Source organism: Pinus tabuliformis, chromosome 5_1, assembly GCF_031772625.1.
Source record: "Pinus tabuliformis cultivar Carrire ecotype Pingquan chromosome 5_1, CPIR1, whole genome shotgun sequence".
Lineage (NCBI taxonomy): Eukaryota > Viridiplantae > Streptophyta > Pinopsida > Pinales > Pinaceae > Pinus > Pinus tabuliformis.
The window spans coordinates 426,165,862-426,186,396 of record NC_142305.1 but is presented as its reverse complement, the minus strand read 5'-3'; the positions used below and the strand labels follow the sequence as shown (position 1 = coordinate 426,186,396).

The 20,535-nt window shown below is 38.4% G+C and overlaps 1 protein-coding gene across 2 annotated transcripts in view; it reads right to left on the bottom strand.

Moving 5' to 3' along the window:
* The window catches only part of LOC149165313 (protein RRC1-like), a 106,351-nt gene that overhangs the window by 80,428 nt on the left and 5,388 nt on the right, over positions 1-20,535 (bottom strand). For both annotated transcript variants that reach the window (XM_089432282.1, XM_089432283.1), the window contains exons 5-8: positions 15,066-15,135; positions 14,310-14,462; positions 13,773-13,892; positions 13,492-13,657 (exon numbers count right to left, since the gene is read on the bottom strand). In XM_089432282.1, the coding sequence (XP_089288408.1) occupies positions 13,492-13,657; positions 13,773-13,892; positions 14,310-14,462; positions 15,066-15,135 (509 nt within the window). The remainder of the gene's footprint in view (positions 1-13,491; positions 13,658-13,772; positions 13,893-14,309; positions 14,463-15,065; positions 15,136-20,535) is intronic.

Below are 20,535 nucleotides of genomic sequence, written 5' to 3'. Positions count from 1 at the left end.
TCACTAGAGACATAAGTGCAGTAGCCTATTCAAACAACTCTGCAAAATCACCCCTCTAATGCAATTCGTAGGGAGCCCTAGCTAGTCGTCTAGGGTAGGGGCTGAAGTTTTGGAAAAAGGGGAAAAGAGAGGGAGGAGTGTGACCACCAAATTTACTTGGACTAGTGCCTTACCCTTGGACTATGGAGTCTATGCGATTCAAAGAAAAGTGTGAAATTCTCAAGAGAGAGATATCTAAGTGTCATGATGATGCTCACACAAATGAGAGTCTCTTTTATTTATATGATCCTCTAATTAGTTTGAATTAGCCTAAGATGCCCCTAAAATACTTTAATATGCAAAATAACATAGCTTTGGTGACAAGCCCACCAAATACCCCATAAAGTGTAGAACAATCCATCCAAAATGAAACTGAAATGATAAAGCAATGGTGTAGGAGGCTCGTTGGAGGGTGGTCGTTGGAAGGCCTAATCAAGTCCTTAAGGTGCCATGAATGATGGTCAAGGGGATGGCCCCTTGATCTGCAAGCAAAACATCATGTGGTGCTCCAAAGTGGCTTTGGGGCACAAGTAATGGTCTCATGTGTCTCCTGGTGTAAAATAAGCATGTAAACTGCTCCAAACGAGAGCACGAAAGATGGTGTTTGCCCTCCCATGTCTCAAGAATGAGACAAACCTCCTCTAGGCCTCGAATCAGTTGCCAAACCCTGTATACAATGCTAGCCGACTGGGGGCATTGTTGGTCCAAGTGCATCATCTCACATATAATGTGGGGCAATGAACAAGTTGTTGAAGGTATTGAGGTGGCAGATGGCATAAGATAATGGTTTGTCTCGTGATGGAAAAGCATGGCTCTCAATGCATCCCCTACAAGTGTCAATATGATCCTTTGGAGGGCTTGGGCCTCAGTTAAGTTGCCCAGACCATGATGAAACCACCTGCCAATTCTGTATAAGATCCAATGTGTCTCCTCACCTTCATATACACTAATTCATTAGTGCAATTGAGTGAATAAGCTCGTTAGTCAAGGGCATAAATGAGACTTCATAGTGGGTTTCCTTTCCAAACTCAAGGTTTTGAACATGTAGTGGTGTTACCTCCCTAGGTAGGAGTGGTTAGTAAACAACCCTATTAGGTGTTCCCAACCCCTAACGGGAAGGACATGTCCAAGGTATGCCCTTCAAGTGGTAGGAATCATGTGGATAATGATGAGGTGGATGGGGATAGAGAGGTCTCAAGACCAAATTCCATGGGCTCAAGGGTGGTAATGATGAGGGATGTCCACATATTTGGGTGTATGAATGTAAGAGGGAGCAATCGTGGTACATGAGTTACCTCGGCCTTTGATTTCCCACCCTTCTTCGTTTGCCTTTTGCATTTTACTGATTTTTTCTGTTCGAGGCTCCAGGGGGTGAGAGCATGATGTGTATGATATAGCAGTGAATTTTGATTACCCCCTTAAGGTGGAGCAATTCATCGCCCACCAATGGTTGAGACATCATGGGTTCCTTAATGATGCAATGGGGGACCCTAGAAACTAGGGTGATGGCCATAATGATAAGAGGTAGAGCCCATGTTTGGCTTTTTCCCACGTGCTAAATTTTATTGTCCCGGCCATCTTTTGCATTTTATGGTATATTTCCTTTTGTATGTGGCCATGTTATGCTTTTATCTTTTTTGTTAACTACATCAACCTCTGGAGCATCATTCCAAACCTGACCCAAACATGTGGACAAAGGGGAGGGGAATACCAGAGCCTTGTGGACCTAGAGAAGGACGATAATGAAATGGGGCATGTAATGTGCAGAGGGGAGTGACAAATATGAAATGGGAAAACAAGATTGCGCTTCCAAAATCTGTGTTTCCCAAGTAGTGCCCATCCTAAAGCTGCAAGCCAATAGGGGAGATCCCATAGGACTAGGGTTGAGGATTAACCCCTCAATTAAGGTAAGGGAACATGACTACAGTCAAAACACTTGCTCCTTCCAAGTCACCCAATAATCCATACCCAATTGTGCCCAAGAAAAAAAACATACGATCTCGACAGATGGGCGATGACTGGCTACATTGGTGGTTGTAAGGGGCTACTAGTTGCCAGTTGAAGACAAATCTAGGAGAAATTTTTCTCCTATGGAGTCACAATAAGCCCATCAAAAAAATTAGACCTTTGTAGATTGGTTAGCTCAAACTCCCTGGGTATCATTCTTCTTCAAGAAACCCTGGGGGAAGGGGATACTATTTCAGCCATTCTGGAATCAATGTTCCAGGCCTAGAGCCTTCTATGTTTGGATGCTCACGGAACATCAGGGGGAATGATTGTTGGTTGGAATACTAAAAGCATAAATAAAATTTGATCTTAGGGATGTGAATCTATTTTAGGGCTGGAGATTTTCTCTGTTGATCTAGGGAGGAAGGTACTGGCTGTAAATGTATATGGCCCCTGTAGATACTAGATAGAGTGCCTTTCTAGGAAGGTTTGTTCCAAAAGGCACAAATCAAATCAGATGCTCTAATCCTTGGGGGGGATCAAAATTTCTCGATGGATGTTGCTAAAGTTTGGGGGCCACATGCCAAGGTGGATCCAGTAACTAATTATTTTACTCTCTTATCGAACCACCATTTAGTGGAATGTAGAATTGATCAAAGTGACTCTAACTTTCAGAAACAAAAGAGTTGGGGAGGCAAGGGTGGCTAAGCGTTTGGATCAGTTCCTACTGGCAGAAAGATTGGTGGAGTCCCAACCACTGATTCGACAATGGGTTGGGAGTGGAGGAGATTCTAATCATCAACCAATCTTTCTAGAAATAGAAGGTGTGTGTAGGAAACCGGCAAGTCCTTTTAATTTCAATGCTTCCTGGTTGAATGGTGAAGATTTCCTGGCTTTGGTTCACTCGGCATGGATTCCCTACATTGCTCAGGCAAGGAACTCAGCAGCAACGCAATTGGCACAAAACCTCTCCAAACTTCAAAGTCAAACAAGTGATTCTACAGTGGGTTTCCCACGAGAGGGTGATGGATAAACAAGAGCTCAGGAATGTGGAAAAGGAGATAAAAGGCATCAGCAATTCAGAGGGGGGAGGTTTTTCATCTAAGGAAGCAAAGGAGAGCTTTCTTTAGCTAGAGGTCATAAGGAGACTTTTGGAAGAAAAAGAGGCCACCTAGTGGCTAAAGAGAAAAGCGGTTTGGCTAGAGTGTGGAGATGAAAATACAAAAAATTTCGAAAAGTTTGAAAAAGGAAGGAAGATGTTCAACACTATGGGAGCTTGGGGGGCAAGAAGGTCCCCAGGCATCCTACTTTGAGGAGTTGGCCCAAATGGGGAAAGACACTTCAACGACCTTTTCAAAGAAGTAAGAACCTCGATAGCTAAGATTATGCGAATAGCACAACTTTTCCCAAGCTTTGTGAATGAGGAGGACAACCAACATCTAATGGAGGAACTTTTAGAAGACAAATTGAAGTAGGTCCTACACATCTTCCAAAAGGACAAAAGCCCGCGCCCTGATGGATGGATGGTGGATTTTTTCCTGAAATTCTTCAACTTGATTAGGGAGGACCTTCCCAGGGTGGTGGAGGAATCAAGAGCAAGTGGAAGGGTCATGGCATCCTTCAATACAAATTTCATAGCCCTGATCCCAAAGGTGGACCATCTTCGCAACTTTGATGATTTCGGGCCAATCTCCCTGTGCAATTGCATCTACGAGATGATTGTGAAGGTCATTGCAAGAAGACTCAAGCCAATCCTTTCAAGAGCAATTTCTCTAGAGCAATTTGGGTTCCTAGAAGGTCACCAAATCCATGAAGCAAAAGTAGTAGCTCAAGAGAGGTTGCACTCTCAAAACTAGGTGTATTAAAGAAGTTATGCTTAAAATTGAACTGTCCAAGGTCCATGACAGTATATTTGATCTACATCAAACGACTGCTTACACACCTGGGCTTTGAGGTTCCTTTTATTACTTGGGTGATGAGTTGTTTAGCAACAATGTCTTTTGCAGTTCTCATAAATAGGGCGACATCACCTTTTTTCTGGTCTCAAAGGGGACCAAGACAAGGATGGCCACTGTCTCCTTTACATTTTCTACTAGTGGAAAAATGTTGGGGGAAGCAAATCGTGTTGAAAATAGTAGCGCGAAAGGTCCTTATTTGACTTGTGCCTTAGTCAATTTTCCTTTTCACAGCAGGGGGTTGACTTTTTGAATTGTTAACAGTGTTTCTCTCCACACTACTTAGCTAGAATCCCATAAACTAAGCACTTCTTATTTAATGAAGAAGTATTTTAAAAAATATTTCCAGCAGACACTGCCTCTTGTAGGAAAAAATGCATATGCATCTAAAGAATGTAATTGATCATTATGCTAATGAAAAATAATGATTTTTTTTCAAGGTAAAAAAAGCATATCTGACACTTTTCTTAAACTTATCTTCAATTTTGTGAGTCTAATAGTGGCACCAAAGCTTGGGCAGATTCTTCCTAGCTTGGGCAAATTTCTTTTGCACCTGGCCACATTTTTACTTGTTGCTAACAATTTCCAGCGTATCTCTTGCCATAAGCACTTCTTTTTCTTAACATTATTAGTTGGTGTCTACTCTACAAGGAAAATTTTAAGGATAGAAATTTATATTAAAGTTTAGAAACCTTGGTGAATCTTAGTAATCCTTAATATGCAAATTGTAAGATGTTTGGTAATATTTTTGTAAACATATTCAAATTTGCAATGATTTTACAAGTATCTATAAATTTTTGGTGATTCTTAAAGGTAAAATAAATATATACTATAAATTTTGGGCAAACCATTTTTAGAAAAAATGCAAATTGACAAATCATTTTTTTGAAAAAACATGGAAAATTGGTCCACCTGCGAATATTAGCCCCTATAAAATTTTCCTTACTGCTCACTTATGTGAGAGCCACAGTGTTACCACAGAGGGGAAACACATAAGGCACCAAAGTAAGATGGCTTTGCTAAATTTAGCTGGCTGCCATGGCAAAATTGATGATTAGCAACGACGAATGTGATCTCCCGCTAGGACTCATGTCATGTTCTTCAGCACATTTTACACCATGAGAAGCAACGACCTTAATATCAGTGTTGTTAAAAGCGCGATTTTATCGCGCTTTTTTCACCAGACCGCATAAAACGCGTGTTTTATCCCAAAAAATCGCCGGCTTTTTTTATAGCGCTTTTTTCCGAAAAAATCGCGATTTTTTCAAAAAAGCGTGATTTTTTCGAAAAAATCGCGATTTAAACGGAAAAAAGCGCAGAGGGCGCGGGCAGCGGGCTTTTAATAAGGAAAAATGAATTTTTTTAAGTCATTTCTGACTGTCGCCACGCGGAGGAGGAGGAGAAGAGCTGAAGGGTTTTGGTCGACTTTGGGAGCGAATCCAAGTGTTTTTAGGAGAAATCCAAGACAAGATCACCAATTTGTCCATAAAAACAATATGTAGAGTAATTTTTTTTTGTTTTGCTTCTTTAAAAACTTTGTTTTTCATTGTTTTTAAAGAATTTTTTGTAATTTTTCATTGATTTGGGATGGGTAATTTGTTATGACTATGAGAACCAATTTTATTTTATTTTTTCATTTTTTTTAAACATTGTTTATGTTTTTTGAATTTTCATTGTTTTTTGGCATTTGCCATTGGCATTTGGTTGGGTAACTTGGGTTTGGAAATTGGGATTTTGGAAATAATTAACTAGTAATTTTGTAAATGCTAAATTGTAATTTGTATTATGTAATCCTAAATTCCTATTTCCTAATCCTTATTTTTCCATAGGTTTGCAAATTCAAAATTCAAAAACAAACATGCCAAGGAAATTGGATCCATTCTGGGAATATGGTGAACCTAAAGCTCCGAATGATAGACAAAACTTGAATTGCAAGTTGTGTGGAAAGGAGATAAGCGGGGGGGTGTACAGGTTGAAGTACCACCTTGCACAAATCCCTGGACGTGATGTGGGGCCCTGTATAAATACAAATCTTGAACTTATACAAAGAGCCATGAGAGCATTGGGAGAATTAGAGCACACTAGAGAGGCCAAAGAAGAACTCAAAAGGCAACTAAGAAGGTCAGCTGAAGGAGGTGGACCAAGTGGCACTAGTTCTACTGCAGCGTCAGTCAATCCAGTAGCTGCATCATCATTTTTTGTTCCTCGAACCACACCTGGTTCACAACCAACTATCGGTTCAATGCTAAAAAGAACTGAAAAAGAATAAGCTGATAGGTTGATGGCAAAATTTCTCCTCTGGAGTGATATTCCTTTCAGCATTGTAAGGAATAATCCATTTTTCCAACCTGCTATTGATGCTATTGCCAGTGTTGGCCCGGGGTACAAAATCCCTTCTTATCATGATTTCAGAGGCCGGATTCTTCAAGAGGAAAAGCGTGACTGCACCCAAAGATTGGAGGATTTTAGGGCATCATGGGCACAAACAGGATGCACTGTTATGTCAGATGGTTGGACTGACCAAAAGGGGAGAACCCTTATAAACTTCTTGGTTAGTTGTCCCAAGGGGACTATGTTTATCAAATCTATTGATGCAACTCATCAAATCAAAGATGCAAGAACTTTATGTGATTTGCTGGATGTGTTTATTTTGGAGGTGGGTGCAGAAAATGTTGTCCAAGTCATAACGGACAATGCTGCAAATTATGTTGCTGCTGGTAGAATGCTTATGGACAGGCATCCTACTTTATTTTGGACACCTTGTGCTGCCCATTGTATTGATTTGATGTTAGAGGACATAGGGAAAATTCCCTTTGTCAAAGATATTGTTGACTCATCAAAAAGCATCACAAAATTTATATATAATCATACATCTGTGCTTAGCTTGATGAGAAGATTCACCAACAACAAAGAGTTGGTGCGCCCCGCCATTACACGGTTTGCGACGAGTTTCATATCTCTTCAATCCCTTTTGAATTCTATGTGGGATTTGAAGAGAATGTTTCTTTCAGAGGAGTGGCGTGCTTCGTCAATGAGCCGCAAACCAGAAGGAGAGGCGGTATGCAGACTAGTTTCATACCAGGAAGACTTCTGGGCGGGAGTGCAGGAGGTGTGCGCCGTTACTGAACCTTTGGTAAAGGTTCTTCGGTTGGTTGATGGTGAGAAGCCCGCAATGGGCTATTTGTATGAAGCCATGGACAGGGCCAAAGAAGCCATTCGGTCCTACTATGATGATAAGGGAGATGATGGGTTTCAGAAACAACTCCTTCTATGGGAAGTGATTGATGAGCGATGGAACAACACACTCCATCGTCCCATTCATGCTGCTGGGCTTTTCCTGAACCCTGCATTTTCTTATGCATGTGGGTTTGATTTTGATGCTGAGGTCGTGGAAGGATTATTAACCTGTGTCCAGAAGATGGTGAGATCTCCAGAACAACGTATAGAGATCTCTAGACAAATTGAGACATATAAGATGTCAGGTGGCACATTTGGCTTTGAGATGGCTGTCACTGATAGGACGATTAAAATGCCAGGTATTTTTTAGTTTGTACTTTGTAACTTTGTTTCAAATTTCATTGTCTCTTCAAATTCCATTTTTTTCTTATGTTTATTTAAAATTTTATTTGTAATTTTGTTGTAGACGCATGGTGGAAGATGTATGGTGGCAGAGTACCCCTTTTGCAAAAGCTTGTCGTACGCATCCTCAGCCAAACATGCAGCTCCTCAGGATGTGAGCGCAATTGGAGTGTATTTGAAAAAATACACAACAAGAAGCGCAATAGGTTAACACTTAAACATTTAAAATATTGCAAATTTCCAAATAAATTTTTGAATTCATTAAAGTTTTAAACAATATTTTTTTTATAATATTAATTATTAATTATTATTTCATGAACTTTGTACAGGTTGGAGTCCCATAGACTTAATGACATGGTCTATGTCTACTACAATCTTCGATTGTGGGTGAGGCAACTAGAGAGGACACCTGATATGGAAACCATCTCATTGGATGGGATTGACACCACTGCTGAATGGAGGGTTGAGACCGAGAGGCCTCTCATGGATCCTACTGATGATTGGTTAGTGCAGGATGAGGGGGAGGAGGAGGAGGAGCAGGAGCAGGAGCAGGAGCAGGAGGAGGAGCAGGTGGAGGAGGAGGAGCAGGAGGAGGAGGTGACACCGCCTACCCGGGCTACCACTACCACCAGTAGAGGACGTGGTCTCCGTCTACCTCAGCCTCCTGTAGCTGCTACTACTAGTTCTTCAGCTTCTAGAGCACGTCAGACTCCACTGCCATTTCCACCAGCACAGGCACCAGCTTCTACATCTAGAGGGAAAGAGAAAGTTGTGCCATTTTCTCGCAAGAGGGGCAGAGGAAATCAATAGGATTAGACTTTCATTTTATTGTATATGACATTATGACATGATGAGATACATTATCATATTTTTTGTTGATATTTTGAGGCTGAGTTGGGACTCAGGACTTACTATTCAGGACATGATTCAATGTTATGTGTGATTTTAGTGCTAGAAATGATATTAAACATCTTATATATTAGTTTTTTTATCATATTTATGTGTCAATGTATTTATTTTATGTTGTAGATGGTTTAGATATTAAAAAAATTGAAAAAAAATGAATATTTTTGTGCCAAACGCTTTTTTCCCGCTTTTTTCCCGCTTTTGCCGATTTTTTCCGCTTTATTCCCGGCGCCGATTTAATCCCGCTCGCGCTTTTAACAACATTGCTTAATATGCTTTACGGTTTTATGGTTTACGGTTTGGTGACGAATCAAGTTAAAGTCTTTGGTTATGTACTTGCAGAATTTTTTTTACTGTTGTCTATTGTATTGATGTACGCATTTGATTACTGTTTTTTATCTGATTCGATATAGAGGAGAGATTGATTAACTAGTATTTGAAATTTCTATAGCCTTTTGACTCCATCCACTGGCCGGACTACTTGAGATTATTGTATAATCTTGAGTCTAGCGTGGCAGTTGTTATGAGCATGGTGACTTTGGTCACTTTGTTCTAGATTGCTCCAATCGTAAAGGTTTTGCAATTCAAAATCCTACTCTTCCTCGTATTCGTAGAGTCTAAAATGTATGTTACTAAGATCAAATATTCTTATTAGAGACATCCAATAGATTTGTGCCATAAGGATATCGATCCAAAGCCTTTGGTACCTTCAGTAAATAAGTGTGGAGTGCCTTGCATTTTGGATCTATCAGAATGTGCAGGTTGTCCAGACGACTGAAAGCCAAGAAGCAGTTGGTGGAAGTTAAATTGAAACAAAAAAGGGCAAAAATGCAGGTGCAGTTGGAGAGAGTGAGAATCTTATCACAGTAGATGAGCAGTAACGTCCATAAAATTGTAGCTATAATAAAAGTAACTTTTTCTCAGAGGTACAAAGTATCGATTTTAGCAGATTATCCATGAATCATGTGCTCATTCTCCCAACTGATTTCATCCCTGGCATCTAGCTTAATATTCTCCATGGTCCTGAACAATCATATGAAAAGCCAAATTCAACCCAACTTTCATTGATAGCACATTCCTCTTTTTGCATGGGCCCAGTTTCCAATTTCCTTCAGATGAAGAAAATAACACACAACAGTTGGGGATGGGGAATATTGTAGCCATGGTCAACATATTGTGCCAAACACCCATTAGGTGTAGATCAGATGGTTTGAGTGGGGTTTACTCCCTGCCAGATCTCAGGTTCAAACCTCATGGGGAGGGGCTAAGGATGCAAGTCTCTTTGGGGGGATTAAATTATCCCAAGGGGCATCCAGGCTCGACTGAGCTTCGCACAATCCTGGTGATAGCATTCCACTGTGTATTGATTGTTCTTTTTCAAACCAATAAATGGGCTAGCCTCGACCTAGTCACAACAAACAAAAATAATAATAATAAACAAATTTAGAAAATAAAAAATAATGTTGTGCAAACCAATTTTACGGAGGTACCAAGGAAATTGTTGCAGTCTTTGACGATTTGATGATTGTGTCCAATGAAAGGAAGTTGAACGAAACAATGGGGTTTTTCAGAAATATACATGTTATATTTTCATTCAGCCATGTTGTGCAGATTTAAAGGTGTCGTACGAGAGAAAAGGAAGGTGCATAAACACACAATTCGAAGGATATGGTCCTGTTGCAGCTTTGTAGTGAATTTGATGTAGTTTTTAAGTTTAGTGGAGGCCAACGTTTATTTGTCCATGTGATCTTCATAAATAAGTGTTGTGTTTTGGATCTATTGTGAGCGCCTTGTACTACAAAGTCCATTTTGGCAATACTAAATTTTTCTAGTGATCCAAAGCTGATATATAAGTTGCAAGTATCTTCGCATATTTCCTCTATTTATCAACCTGCAGACTTTGAGAATATGCCTATTTTTTTGGAATCCACCAAGTTTTGCTCATGAGAGGAAGGTGTATAAACACATGATTCGAAGGATATGGTCCTATTGCAGCTTTGTAGTGATTCGATGTAGTTCTGAAGCCCTTTGCTACTAAGTTTAGTGGAGGCCAAGTTTTGGTTTGTCCCTGTGCTATTCATTAAAAAGCATTGTGTTTTGGCTGTATTACAAAGTCCATTCTGGCATTACTAAATTTTTATAGCAATCCAAAGATGATCTATAAGTTGGGAGTATCTTCAGGTATTTCCTGTTTATCAACCTGCAGACATTGAGAATAGGCCTATTTTTTGGAATCCACCAAGTTTTTCTCATGCTACGCAAGCTTCCATCAAGGACAATGTCTGAGGAGGTTTTTTTATAATCCATGCTTATCAACTAATTCTGGTTTGTACTCCAACAATGGTATTTGTATCTCTGAAAACATGGAGCATTCAGATAGACAAGTATGTGTTTGACAAGAAACAATATTCTCTTCTTCATAGTATTTTTGTAAGTTTACAGGTGCATTTTCAAAAGAAATCGAAACCCTTCATCTACTGACCTTAATTTGTTGAAAAATTGCTCAAATTACTAAAGTATTAGAGTTTTTGAATACTCTAACACTCTAATGTTGATTATACAGTCAAAATCAATAAAGCCACTCTCACCTATATTCTAACCTGTTTACAAGGTTCAGAGGACAAAATCAATTTTCACCAGCGTGGATCACAACTCCAAGTTCAGAACAATTCCCTTTTTCAGTTTGAGAAACATTCTTATTAGCAACCAGTACATGATCAGATCAGTGATGTCACTTTGGAAGAAGATTTAAGTGAAGATCAAGAAGTTTTGCTTGCACTTCCCAAGCCCGTTATCAGACTTGGGAAGAAGTCATTGATGACAAGCACAAAATAGATTTTGGAGACGCAAAGGAAGTGACCTTTCACATTCCACACTACTCCAAGCCAATCCAGTTTCAGAGTGTTGGGTTTCTTCAAGAAAATTCATCTTTGTTTGTTCCACTTCCACATTGGAGACTCAGATGACAAAATTATCATTCAGTTGGCCACATGAAAGATCAGTGTTCCGATATTCACTCTCGTGAACATTGTGAAAAACATACTCATCATTCGGACAGGTGTTCCAATCACAAGAACCCTGCAAGAACAAAGATTCACCTTGGATGAATTGCTTTTTGGCAATGGTCTTCAACAGCCAAGAAGATATATCAATCATACCGTAGAATTCATTTTTGGGTATTGACACATCTTGCAATGGAGGGGCTTTCATCTTCTCATCTTGTATCTAATAGGGTGGAATTGATAGTTAGCTACTACTTTCAAAGTCATATCAAGAAAACCTAAGCCACAGCCACAACCAGAGCCAATAACCATAATCAGCAACTACTTTTGAAGCCATATCAAGAGAGCCTCAGCCACAACCAAAACCAGAGCCAATCGCCAGAGTTAGTCTAAACCATAATCAGAACTATAGCTAGAGCCGCATCCCATGAGCACAATTTGGTTTGTGGTCATCCCAAAACCACCATTTGGTTTGTGGTCCTCCTTAAACCACCGCTTAGTAGAAGACTTATTGCTTCTGCTAGACAACAGCTTGCGGTCATCTTCAAACCACCATCTCATCAATTTGTGGTCAACTTCAAACCACCATCAAAGAGCACTTCCATTTTGCATAAGACATCAACTTCTAGACAGATTTGGAATTGTTCCAAGAACTGCTTCAAGCAAAGTTCCAGAGTTGGTGGTCTTCCTTAAACCACCATATTCAAAGAGCACATCCAGCCATTGGATGTTATCCACCTCCATATCTTAGCTTGCTTCTTGGATCACATATCCCTCAAATTAAGGGGGGAATGTTGAAAATGCAATTCTTAAGGATTATGTAAAATTGGATTATTCACTTGAAAATAAGGCACGAAGCCATAAGTGAACTTGAACAGCCATCAGGAGTCCAAGAGACCTCTTGGAAGATGAAACCAAGAGTCATATGAAATTGCATTTATGTGTATCATATGAATGAATAACATATCTCACACCTATCTAAAACCTGTCTTCGATATAATGTGTCTAACAATAAGCATACCATTTGAACTCCTCATAAACTTTTTCCAGTGTAACTAAACAGATTGCATTTTTTATGTAAGTCAATGAAAACAAAAAAATGGCATTCCAAATTCAGTTTTGGGTATCTATAGATATTGTGCAGCAACCTTGTGTAGGGAAGCACCCCTTTAGGTGACTCCTGGTTACCTGTGAAGAGCAGGGAAGGGGGAGCCTAGGTGACAGGTTCCATTCCCAAGACCCCCCTCAATTTGTCCTGTGTGTTTACCTTGCCTATCCTAGCAATGACAAATTGAGTGGTAACACACTCAAGACCTGTTGATGTTGAATTATCCATGCTAATAAATCCACAAACCATTGATGGTGATTCATCCGCTAACAAATCCACAAACCACTGATGTAGAACCAACAAAGATTAGCTTTTTGAGAAATTCATTAAATGTATCCACAAACCATTAATGCCAAATGAATCGACATATTCATTCTAAGTGATAACTATCGGAAATTCCAATATTATAGTCCTTAAATCGTGACAAGAATGAAAAAGAAAAGAAAATAATCTAGAACTCTTTTCTGAATGGGACAAAATGTTATTTCCATTTTCAACCTATTTTAGCATAATCCAAGCACAGAGAACCATGTACACAAATATTTTATAGATGACACAAGCTACTTTTTAATTGCAACCCTTGAGTTCGTAATGTGCAAAAACAAGCCAAAGGGATTCGCTGAACTTGTCATGACCAACATTGCTGCACATTTGGCCAGTTCCTTGCCAGCAGGTGCCCAGTTCGAATCCCCATGATTGAGGCACATTAGTCTACAACGACAGGATTACTAGGGATGCCATCCACACACATGGGAAGAATCCCTTGGGTTCCCCACGAGGTCTTCCTTGAGTTAAAAAAATTGTAATTTGCAGAAAATACCCATAAATTTGACTAGCATATGTAAATTGCTAAGAACTCCCTAAGAACAGTCCCAAACTTCAAAGCTCAAATAGCAATGTTTTTAGTAAAAAGGGTTTAAGGGACAAAAGCTGGATTTGAGGCACAGCAACAAACCTTGCATTTCATCTTTCGCTGCTTCACCATCTGCTCTATTCATAAAAGCAACAAAACCACAGTTCCGTTGCCTCCTTCGCTCTTCTTCTGTTCTTGGCCACATTATTTTAACACTGGCAATAGGGCCAAACCGACCAAATGTCCGCAGGAGAAAATTCTCATCCACCTAAACATTATCCACAAACAACTAAAATAAATCTAGTGATGTCTTAAATGCAATGGTTTACATCTAACTACTCCAAACACAGAAATATAGACTTACCACCAGAAAAGATGCCTACCTGAGGTGACAGATTTCCTACATAAAGATTAGTTGTCTGAGGATCTCCATCATCAAATGATCCAATCAGCCTTCCACTTGGATCAAACTCATCTGGCAGCTCATCAAACCGACTTATCGGCTGCATAGCAACAGTTACAAATTTGTACAATTTGATAATAACACTGTGAACTCTTTATTAATAAAAACAGACTCATAATATCAGACCAATGCTCAGTGCAATTACAACTTACAAACAACACTTGATTTCCCTTGTATTATTCAGAAATTTTCCCTTAATTCGACATAAAACAGTGAAGCCTTGTAATTTTCAACCATAATACTAACAATTTAGTTTGAAAGCTGATGGTCTGAGATAGTTTTTTTAACAGATGGCATAAGTGTAGTTAACCTCAAAGCAATCATTTCTGCACCCAATTTTCTTAGACCTAAACAATTCATCTCATAAAACTTAAATTCAGAGGCTCAAATATCTCAAAATATGAAAAAATAACACAAATAAGAATAGAGCTTAAACTAACTGAAAAACAACATATACCATCAAGCTTTCACTTTGCCTTCCATCTCGCCGATTTTCACGCTCTTGATTTCGTTTTTCCCTCATCTCTTGCTCTAGCTTTAATTCTTCCATGAAATGATCTATATTACGGGTTTTCTGCTTTTCTCGCTCCTTTGGTTTCTCCTCCTCTTTCTATTATCACACAATTAAAATTACAATCATATCGTGCAAAATTAGTTACCTTCTCAAAAGCAAAACGAAAAGTCTGCTGAAAAATTAGAAGACTTTGCACACTGAATCAAAGGAAACATTTTACCAGACATTTAGCTAGTTATAATCAACCCTCGCATTTCCATTGCAAAATTATACAAGGTCAAATTAATTTTTTTCTTATTGGGAAGCAGGGAGTGGGGGCTGGAGGATAATATGTAAGCCATAAAAGATTGATTGTAGGACAAGAGGAATAGATTGCTAAAAATTTTATTCAAATGAGTATGGTGCATAACTGTTCAGGCTAGCAAGGATTTTGTTTTAATTTTTCATATTTTTTCATGTCATATGTTTTAAAATATTCCGATATTTTATCCACATTCACATGAAGCATCTCCAATTGTAAACTTCTACCTATCCTGAGGTGGTTCACTCAAAAAAGCTAATTTTCATAGGTTATAAACTTTCTCAGAATAAATATTTCACAGGAAAACACATTTTTTAAAATATGTTCCAAGTATTAAGTGGATGCAACTAATTTTGTAACCCTATATAGCATAAATGATAATAGATGGGAGATTTAACCTTTTTCGCATCATCTTTTTCTTTATTAATTGTAGCTGCCAACCCAGGAGGTATGAATGATGGTATGTATCTGAAAAAGCACAAATTACAAAAGATTATAAATAGCCCTGCATAAATTTATTAAAAACACTATAATCAAAATAAAAATTCTTTAGAAATGTAAAGCATAACATATTCATACTCAATATTAGACAAAACTAATTCCAGACAGTAAAAATGGTATGTGTCTGGAAAATCGCAAACTACAAAAGATTATCAATAGCCCCGCATATTCATATTTATCAAAAGCACTATATTTAAAATAAAACCTCTTAAAAATTGTACAGCATAAAATATCCATACTTGATAAAATTCAAAGAAAATTGATTCAACAGTAAAAACCAACTTAAGAGCACTGAAATCCCCAGCGACAATATAGTCAAACAGAACTGAAGAACAGAAATATTTCAGGTATGGAACTGTTAACTCAACTTAGACATTGCCACACAAAGATGACTCCCAGCAGAAGAAACCATACTCACAACTTGTGGTTTAAATATGCATACATTAACACAGAAGTATGGTAAAAATACATAATTTCAAAGATTAACATCAGTAATTTAAAGTACATAAATGAATTCCTGAAAAAAATTTGAACCAAACATACGACATTGTCCTGAAAGCCATAAACATGGTACAACAAAATAAACTCCAAAGAGGCCCCATTTCTATCCTCGCTACTAGAAATGGAAGAAACATACATCAAAAATAATTTTCTAAATCCTCATTACACCCCCCTCAACAACTTGTTTACCCTATTTGACATGTACTATCCTCCAATTCTTTTTCAATAGAGACAAGTCAAGTTACTATCAACTTCTCTCATGGGGGGCTAACAGGGTTTGGTCGTACACCAAGATGGCCTTTTATTTTCAGCAGTTTATGACTTCCCTGTCAGACCTATGTACATGAGCTGAGACTATATGCACAGCCTCAGGATTCCCCTTCATCAATTGAGGATTGGCTCAAATTAGCTCTTGGCTGAGATGTATCACCATATCCCACGCCCTGATAGGACTTGCCAGTTATGTTCCTTGTAGGTAACTGAGACAAGTTAGCACCTCATTTTCCCATATTTCGTATTAGATTAGAGGGAGGTTTTACTACCAGTACTAGGATCCCCTCCACATTCTTTAGTCATCCCAACCGAAGAATCCCTAGCTCTTTTCATAAGGAAGGTTTTTACACACGTGCCCCAATCCATCCATGGACCTTCACATTAGTAAACCATCACGAACATCACCTCTTCCTTCTCTATTGCTCTACCCCAAGGGCTATGTTGCAGGAAATGCTGGGCCAGAGCCCGTTTCTGGGCAAAAATGGTACGGAAACACTGAAATGCGTTTGGTATGGCCTGGAAACATGTTTCAGGCCGTACTGCCACGTTTCACATGGGTGAAACACGCCCCAGTACGGCCTGAAACATGTTTCCAGGTCATACGGCCATGTTTCAGCGTTTAAGTAGTTTTTTTAGTCTTTTTTTTGCTTATTCGTTTTTATTATTTTATTTTGCGAATAAATTATTTTTTGGATACGTCTAGATGGCTCTCGCAAGTTATAAAAAGACTCTCTCCTCATTCCCTCATCACACGAATTGAGCAAGTCATTTCACTTGGAGACGGACTATTTTAGCAAGGAGAAAAGAGGAAGAGAGCAATGGTTTTAGCTAGGGCGTTTTGAACAGTGAGCAAAGGAGATTTCAGCAGCAAAGGAAAGAGATTTCACAAGCAAATTTGGAGTGGGGAGTTTCCGGCTACGGCATTCTTGGTTTTTGGCTCAGCTACAGCCATATTTCTCGTTTTTTGTGGCACTTTGGAGTAGCTCCAGCTAAAAAAAAATAATTTGGGTAAGAAGCATTCATTTTCTTAGTTTTTTCCCACTATTTCTTCTATTTTTCAAGGGTTTATGCTTCCAAAAATGTGAAAAACGTTTTTGCTTTACTGATTTGTTTTTTTTAATTTTTTTTGCAGCAATGGCTTCCAACCAAAAAATTCAAGTTCAACCCCCAAGTCCAACCCGAGGGCTGAATATTATCCTCTTTAGAGGCATGTTCAGAAGCTTTAATTTTGAAATAATTTTGAACTGAAGGACGAAGTTCCGTTCATATGACCTTATCGAAGAGATGATTTTGACTGATGAAAAATTGATGAATTGAACTCCCTCTCATAAGGAAAGATTATTGGGTTTTCCCCTTGTGGGTTTTGCCCTGGCTGCTAGCCTAATTTCTTGTGTCTCATCTCTTGTCTTATTTTTCATTATTATCTCTAGGGCTCTATTGCAGAAGTGATTGGCTGAAATTTTTCATGTATAACTGCATGCTGAATGGCATGGTCTAAAGAAGTGATGTTGTATCATTGGAAGTAATTATCGATTTGAAAAAGTGCTCTAGTCTTGATTGCACTAGAAAATCAACATTATCAGAGCTACGGTAAAGAAAATAGCATGATATCACTCTTAAAGAGATCCTAATTCTACATTTGAAGGAGATTGATCATCTACACCTATGGCAGCCCTGAAGATGGAGTGGATTTTGTTTTCCCTAGAAGCCCTAATGAACTATGCCCTTGTTTGAGAGGCTAAGCTATCCGACCGAATGTCTCAGAAAATTGATCAAATTTCTGCTATGAAAGGAGTTGGTTGCAAGATTGGAGATCAAAAGGTCTCTAAGAAGAAGGTCGAGGCTCCCTCATCATGAACAAAAAAAAGGATCTATTCATACAATGAAAAAGATTAGTTTAAAGAACTGGTATATCTAGATTCTAAAGTTTGTTTTCATTACAAGAGAAGGACCAAAATTCTCTCATCAAGCTTGAAAAATCTGTCCTAATAAATTCTCTGGTTTCAAGTCAATGAAGATAGCACTAGAAATCCAATTCTATGTTCAGACCAATGCTGCATGAAGCAGGGACGTTTTTTGGAAGTGGATCCGCGGAAGAGTCATTTCCCAAAAATCTAGGAATCGAAGCGTCTACTATATATATATATATATATATATATATTGCATTTATATTAAAAAACATCAAAAATACCAAATTAGTTGTAGAATACATGAAAACATGCATATTTTTACATAAATCAAGATAGATATGTCATCCATTGTACATCAATGATTGATTATTCCAGCATCAACCATCTAGAATCTAGATTCCTCTTCTCTTGTCTAGCCTTTGCCTCTACTTCGATTCTCTAGGGATATTAGTCAACATTGCCCAATTTTGATCAAAACGGCCTAATCCAAGCCTCATAATATGGTAGAGAAAGCTTAGAATGCCTGATCAATGATTTTGACTTGAGTGAAGGGTACATTTTTGCTAAGGCCATGATAAAGGAGTTCAACAACCAACAACACCAACACTGGGTTACATATAGAGCTCGGTGCTCTTGATTAAATGCCAACCACATGCCCTCATACATGATATAATCCAATGAAACGCCACAATCCCGTTGATCCTGAAAACTGTTAAGTCTGCTGAATTTTGAATGGGATATGAAATTCTATTTTCTCCATATGAAGTCTGATGAGGATGGAACCAATCTCAAACATCCCGAGTCATTTCATGGTAATGTTAGAAATTTAAGTAAAAGAATGAAAATGAAAGATAAAGGAGAATGTCACTTTTATTTTAAGAATTTAATATTAACATTAGGGAGCACCTAGAAAGTGTCTAGGGAACATCAAGGGGCACCTTGGGACAATTTGGAAAGCATAGTTCCTCACATAACAGTGTGAAATTTCCAAACAAAACAAAAAAGCCCCACAGAACCGTGTGAACCGTCCACCTTCTCTTGGATCGCTCACAATGCACGACGAATACAAGCCCGAACCTCCACAGATCCACAACCAATCCTTTCCAAATCCGCGGGTTGGGCAGTCAGAACAGCGGATCGGGCCCCCGTGAATCCGATTTTCCAAGAATCGCAAAAAAATGGCGAAATGCAATTCCGTATGAGACGCAGTTCCGCCTCCTAATCCTTGGGGGGAGGACGATTCTTGCAACATTGGTTCAAACCAAGGTTATATATCAATGAGCCTAAGTACTCAAGGAGTGGTTGAAGGTCCCAAGAACAATAATAGAAGAACGAATCAATAAAGACTTATTGCAAAATATTTGAAGAAGGTTGAAAGAATATCAAGGGAAACCATGAGAACTCTCCTCCACCAAAAGTCACTTAAATCTGTCCCATGATCTTTGTCTCCTATACGAAATCTAAAGCTCTCAAACAAAATTTTGTGGCTCCATACTTAAGCAAAGTTTGTGGCTAATCATGCTAAGACTTGTGGTTTTGTAGCTCATCATCATACAAAGATCTGTGGAGAAGTTACGATTTTGTAATCCAAAATTTCCAAGGTTGACTTTGACAGATTTGGGCAAGTATGTCTTGGCATCTTGAAGGATTGACCTAGAAAACTGTGGAAGGGTGTCTTAAGTCTAAGTCTCAATCAACACCTTCATTAACATGCCAAGCTTGTACTATTGGTCTATTTCGAAAGGCGCAGTCAAAAGGAAGTTTGAAATCTTCCCTTGGAAGGTATCTACTAACAAATTTCTTTTGCTCAAAATCAGGATTTTATTGAAAGTTTTGTACATAAGCAGAAACGCACTGAACATCTTAGGATTAACATTGAAGTATATTGTCTGATGATAATGATCTAAGAACTAACGTAAATTCTTGATGGGCCGTGTAACCCTTGTCTGGGATATTTTGATTAATAAGCCAGTATAGAAAGCATTGAAGTTACCAAGTCTGAAGTTGAAAGTTCAAAGATGACAATCACTTATTGTCATTGAAGTTTGAAATGCTGAACTTGATGAAGTTTCTTCATTGATCTAAAAGGAAACATTTACTTGTGGGTATCATGAAAATGTATGACAAGAGAAATGATATTAGTTTTTCCCATATTGAAGTGTTATGATGTTAAAGTATGGTATATCTTTGCATTGTTGGAAGATCTGTATCTATAAACTATGGATGCTTGCTTCCAAAAGAAGGAAGAAAGGTATCTCTACCACTAATCATGATTACAATGGAAAAGAGGTTGAGTCCCTCTTCAATATTGGTTGAGCCTATTATTACCAAATTCTTAGAGAACCAATGTCATATGTACTTTTGTGGAAAAATCCATCATGTTATAGGTCTGAAGGATGATGTTTCCTTTGAATTTGAGGAAAGTTTACAATGAAAAAGAAAGGTCGAACCCATCTTCAAATTTGAAATCTTCTTGATGATGAACTTGATGTGCGAGGGTTGAAAGAATAAAATTGATCAATATAATTGGTCAACGAATGTTATGCTCAGACCTAGATAAGCCGCTACTACAATAATTTTGGGAAACCAAATTTAGAATGATTAAGAATCATCATCAAGATCATTGAGAATCTGGGAAGACTATGAGTCTTGACTGTGCAATGAGTCTTGACTGTGCAGTCTT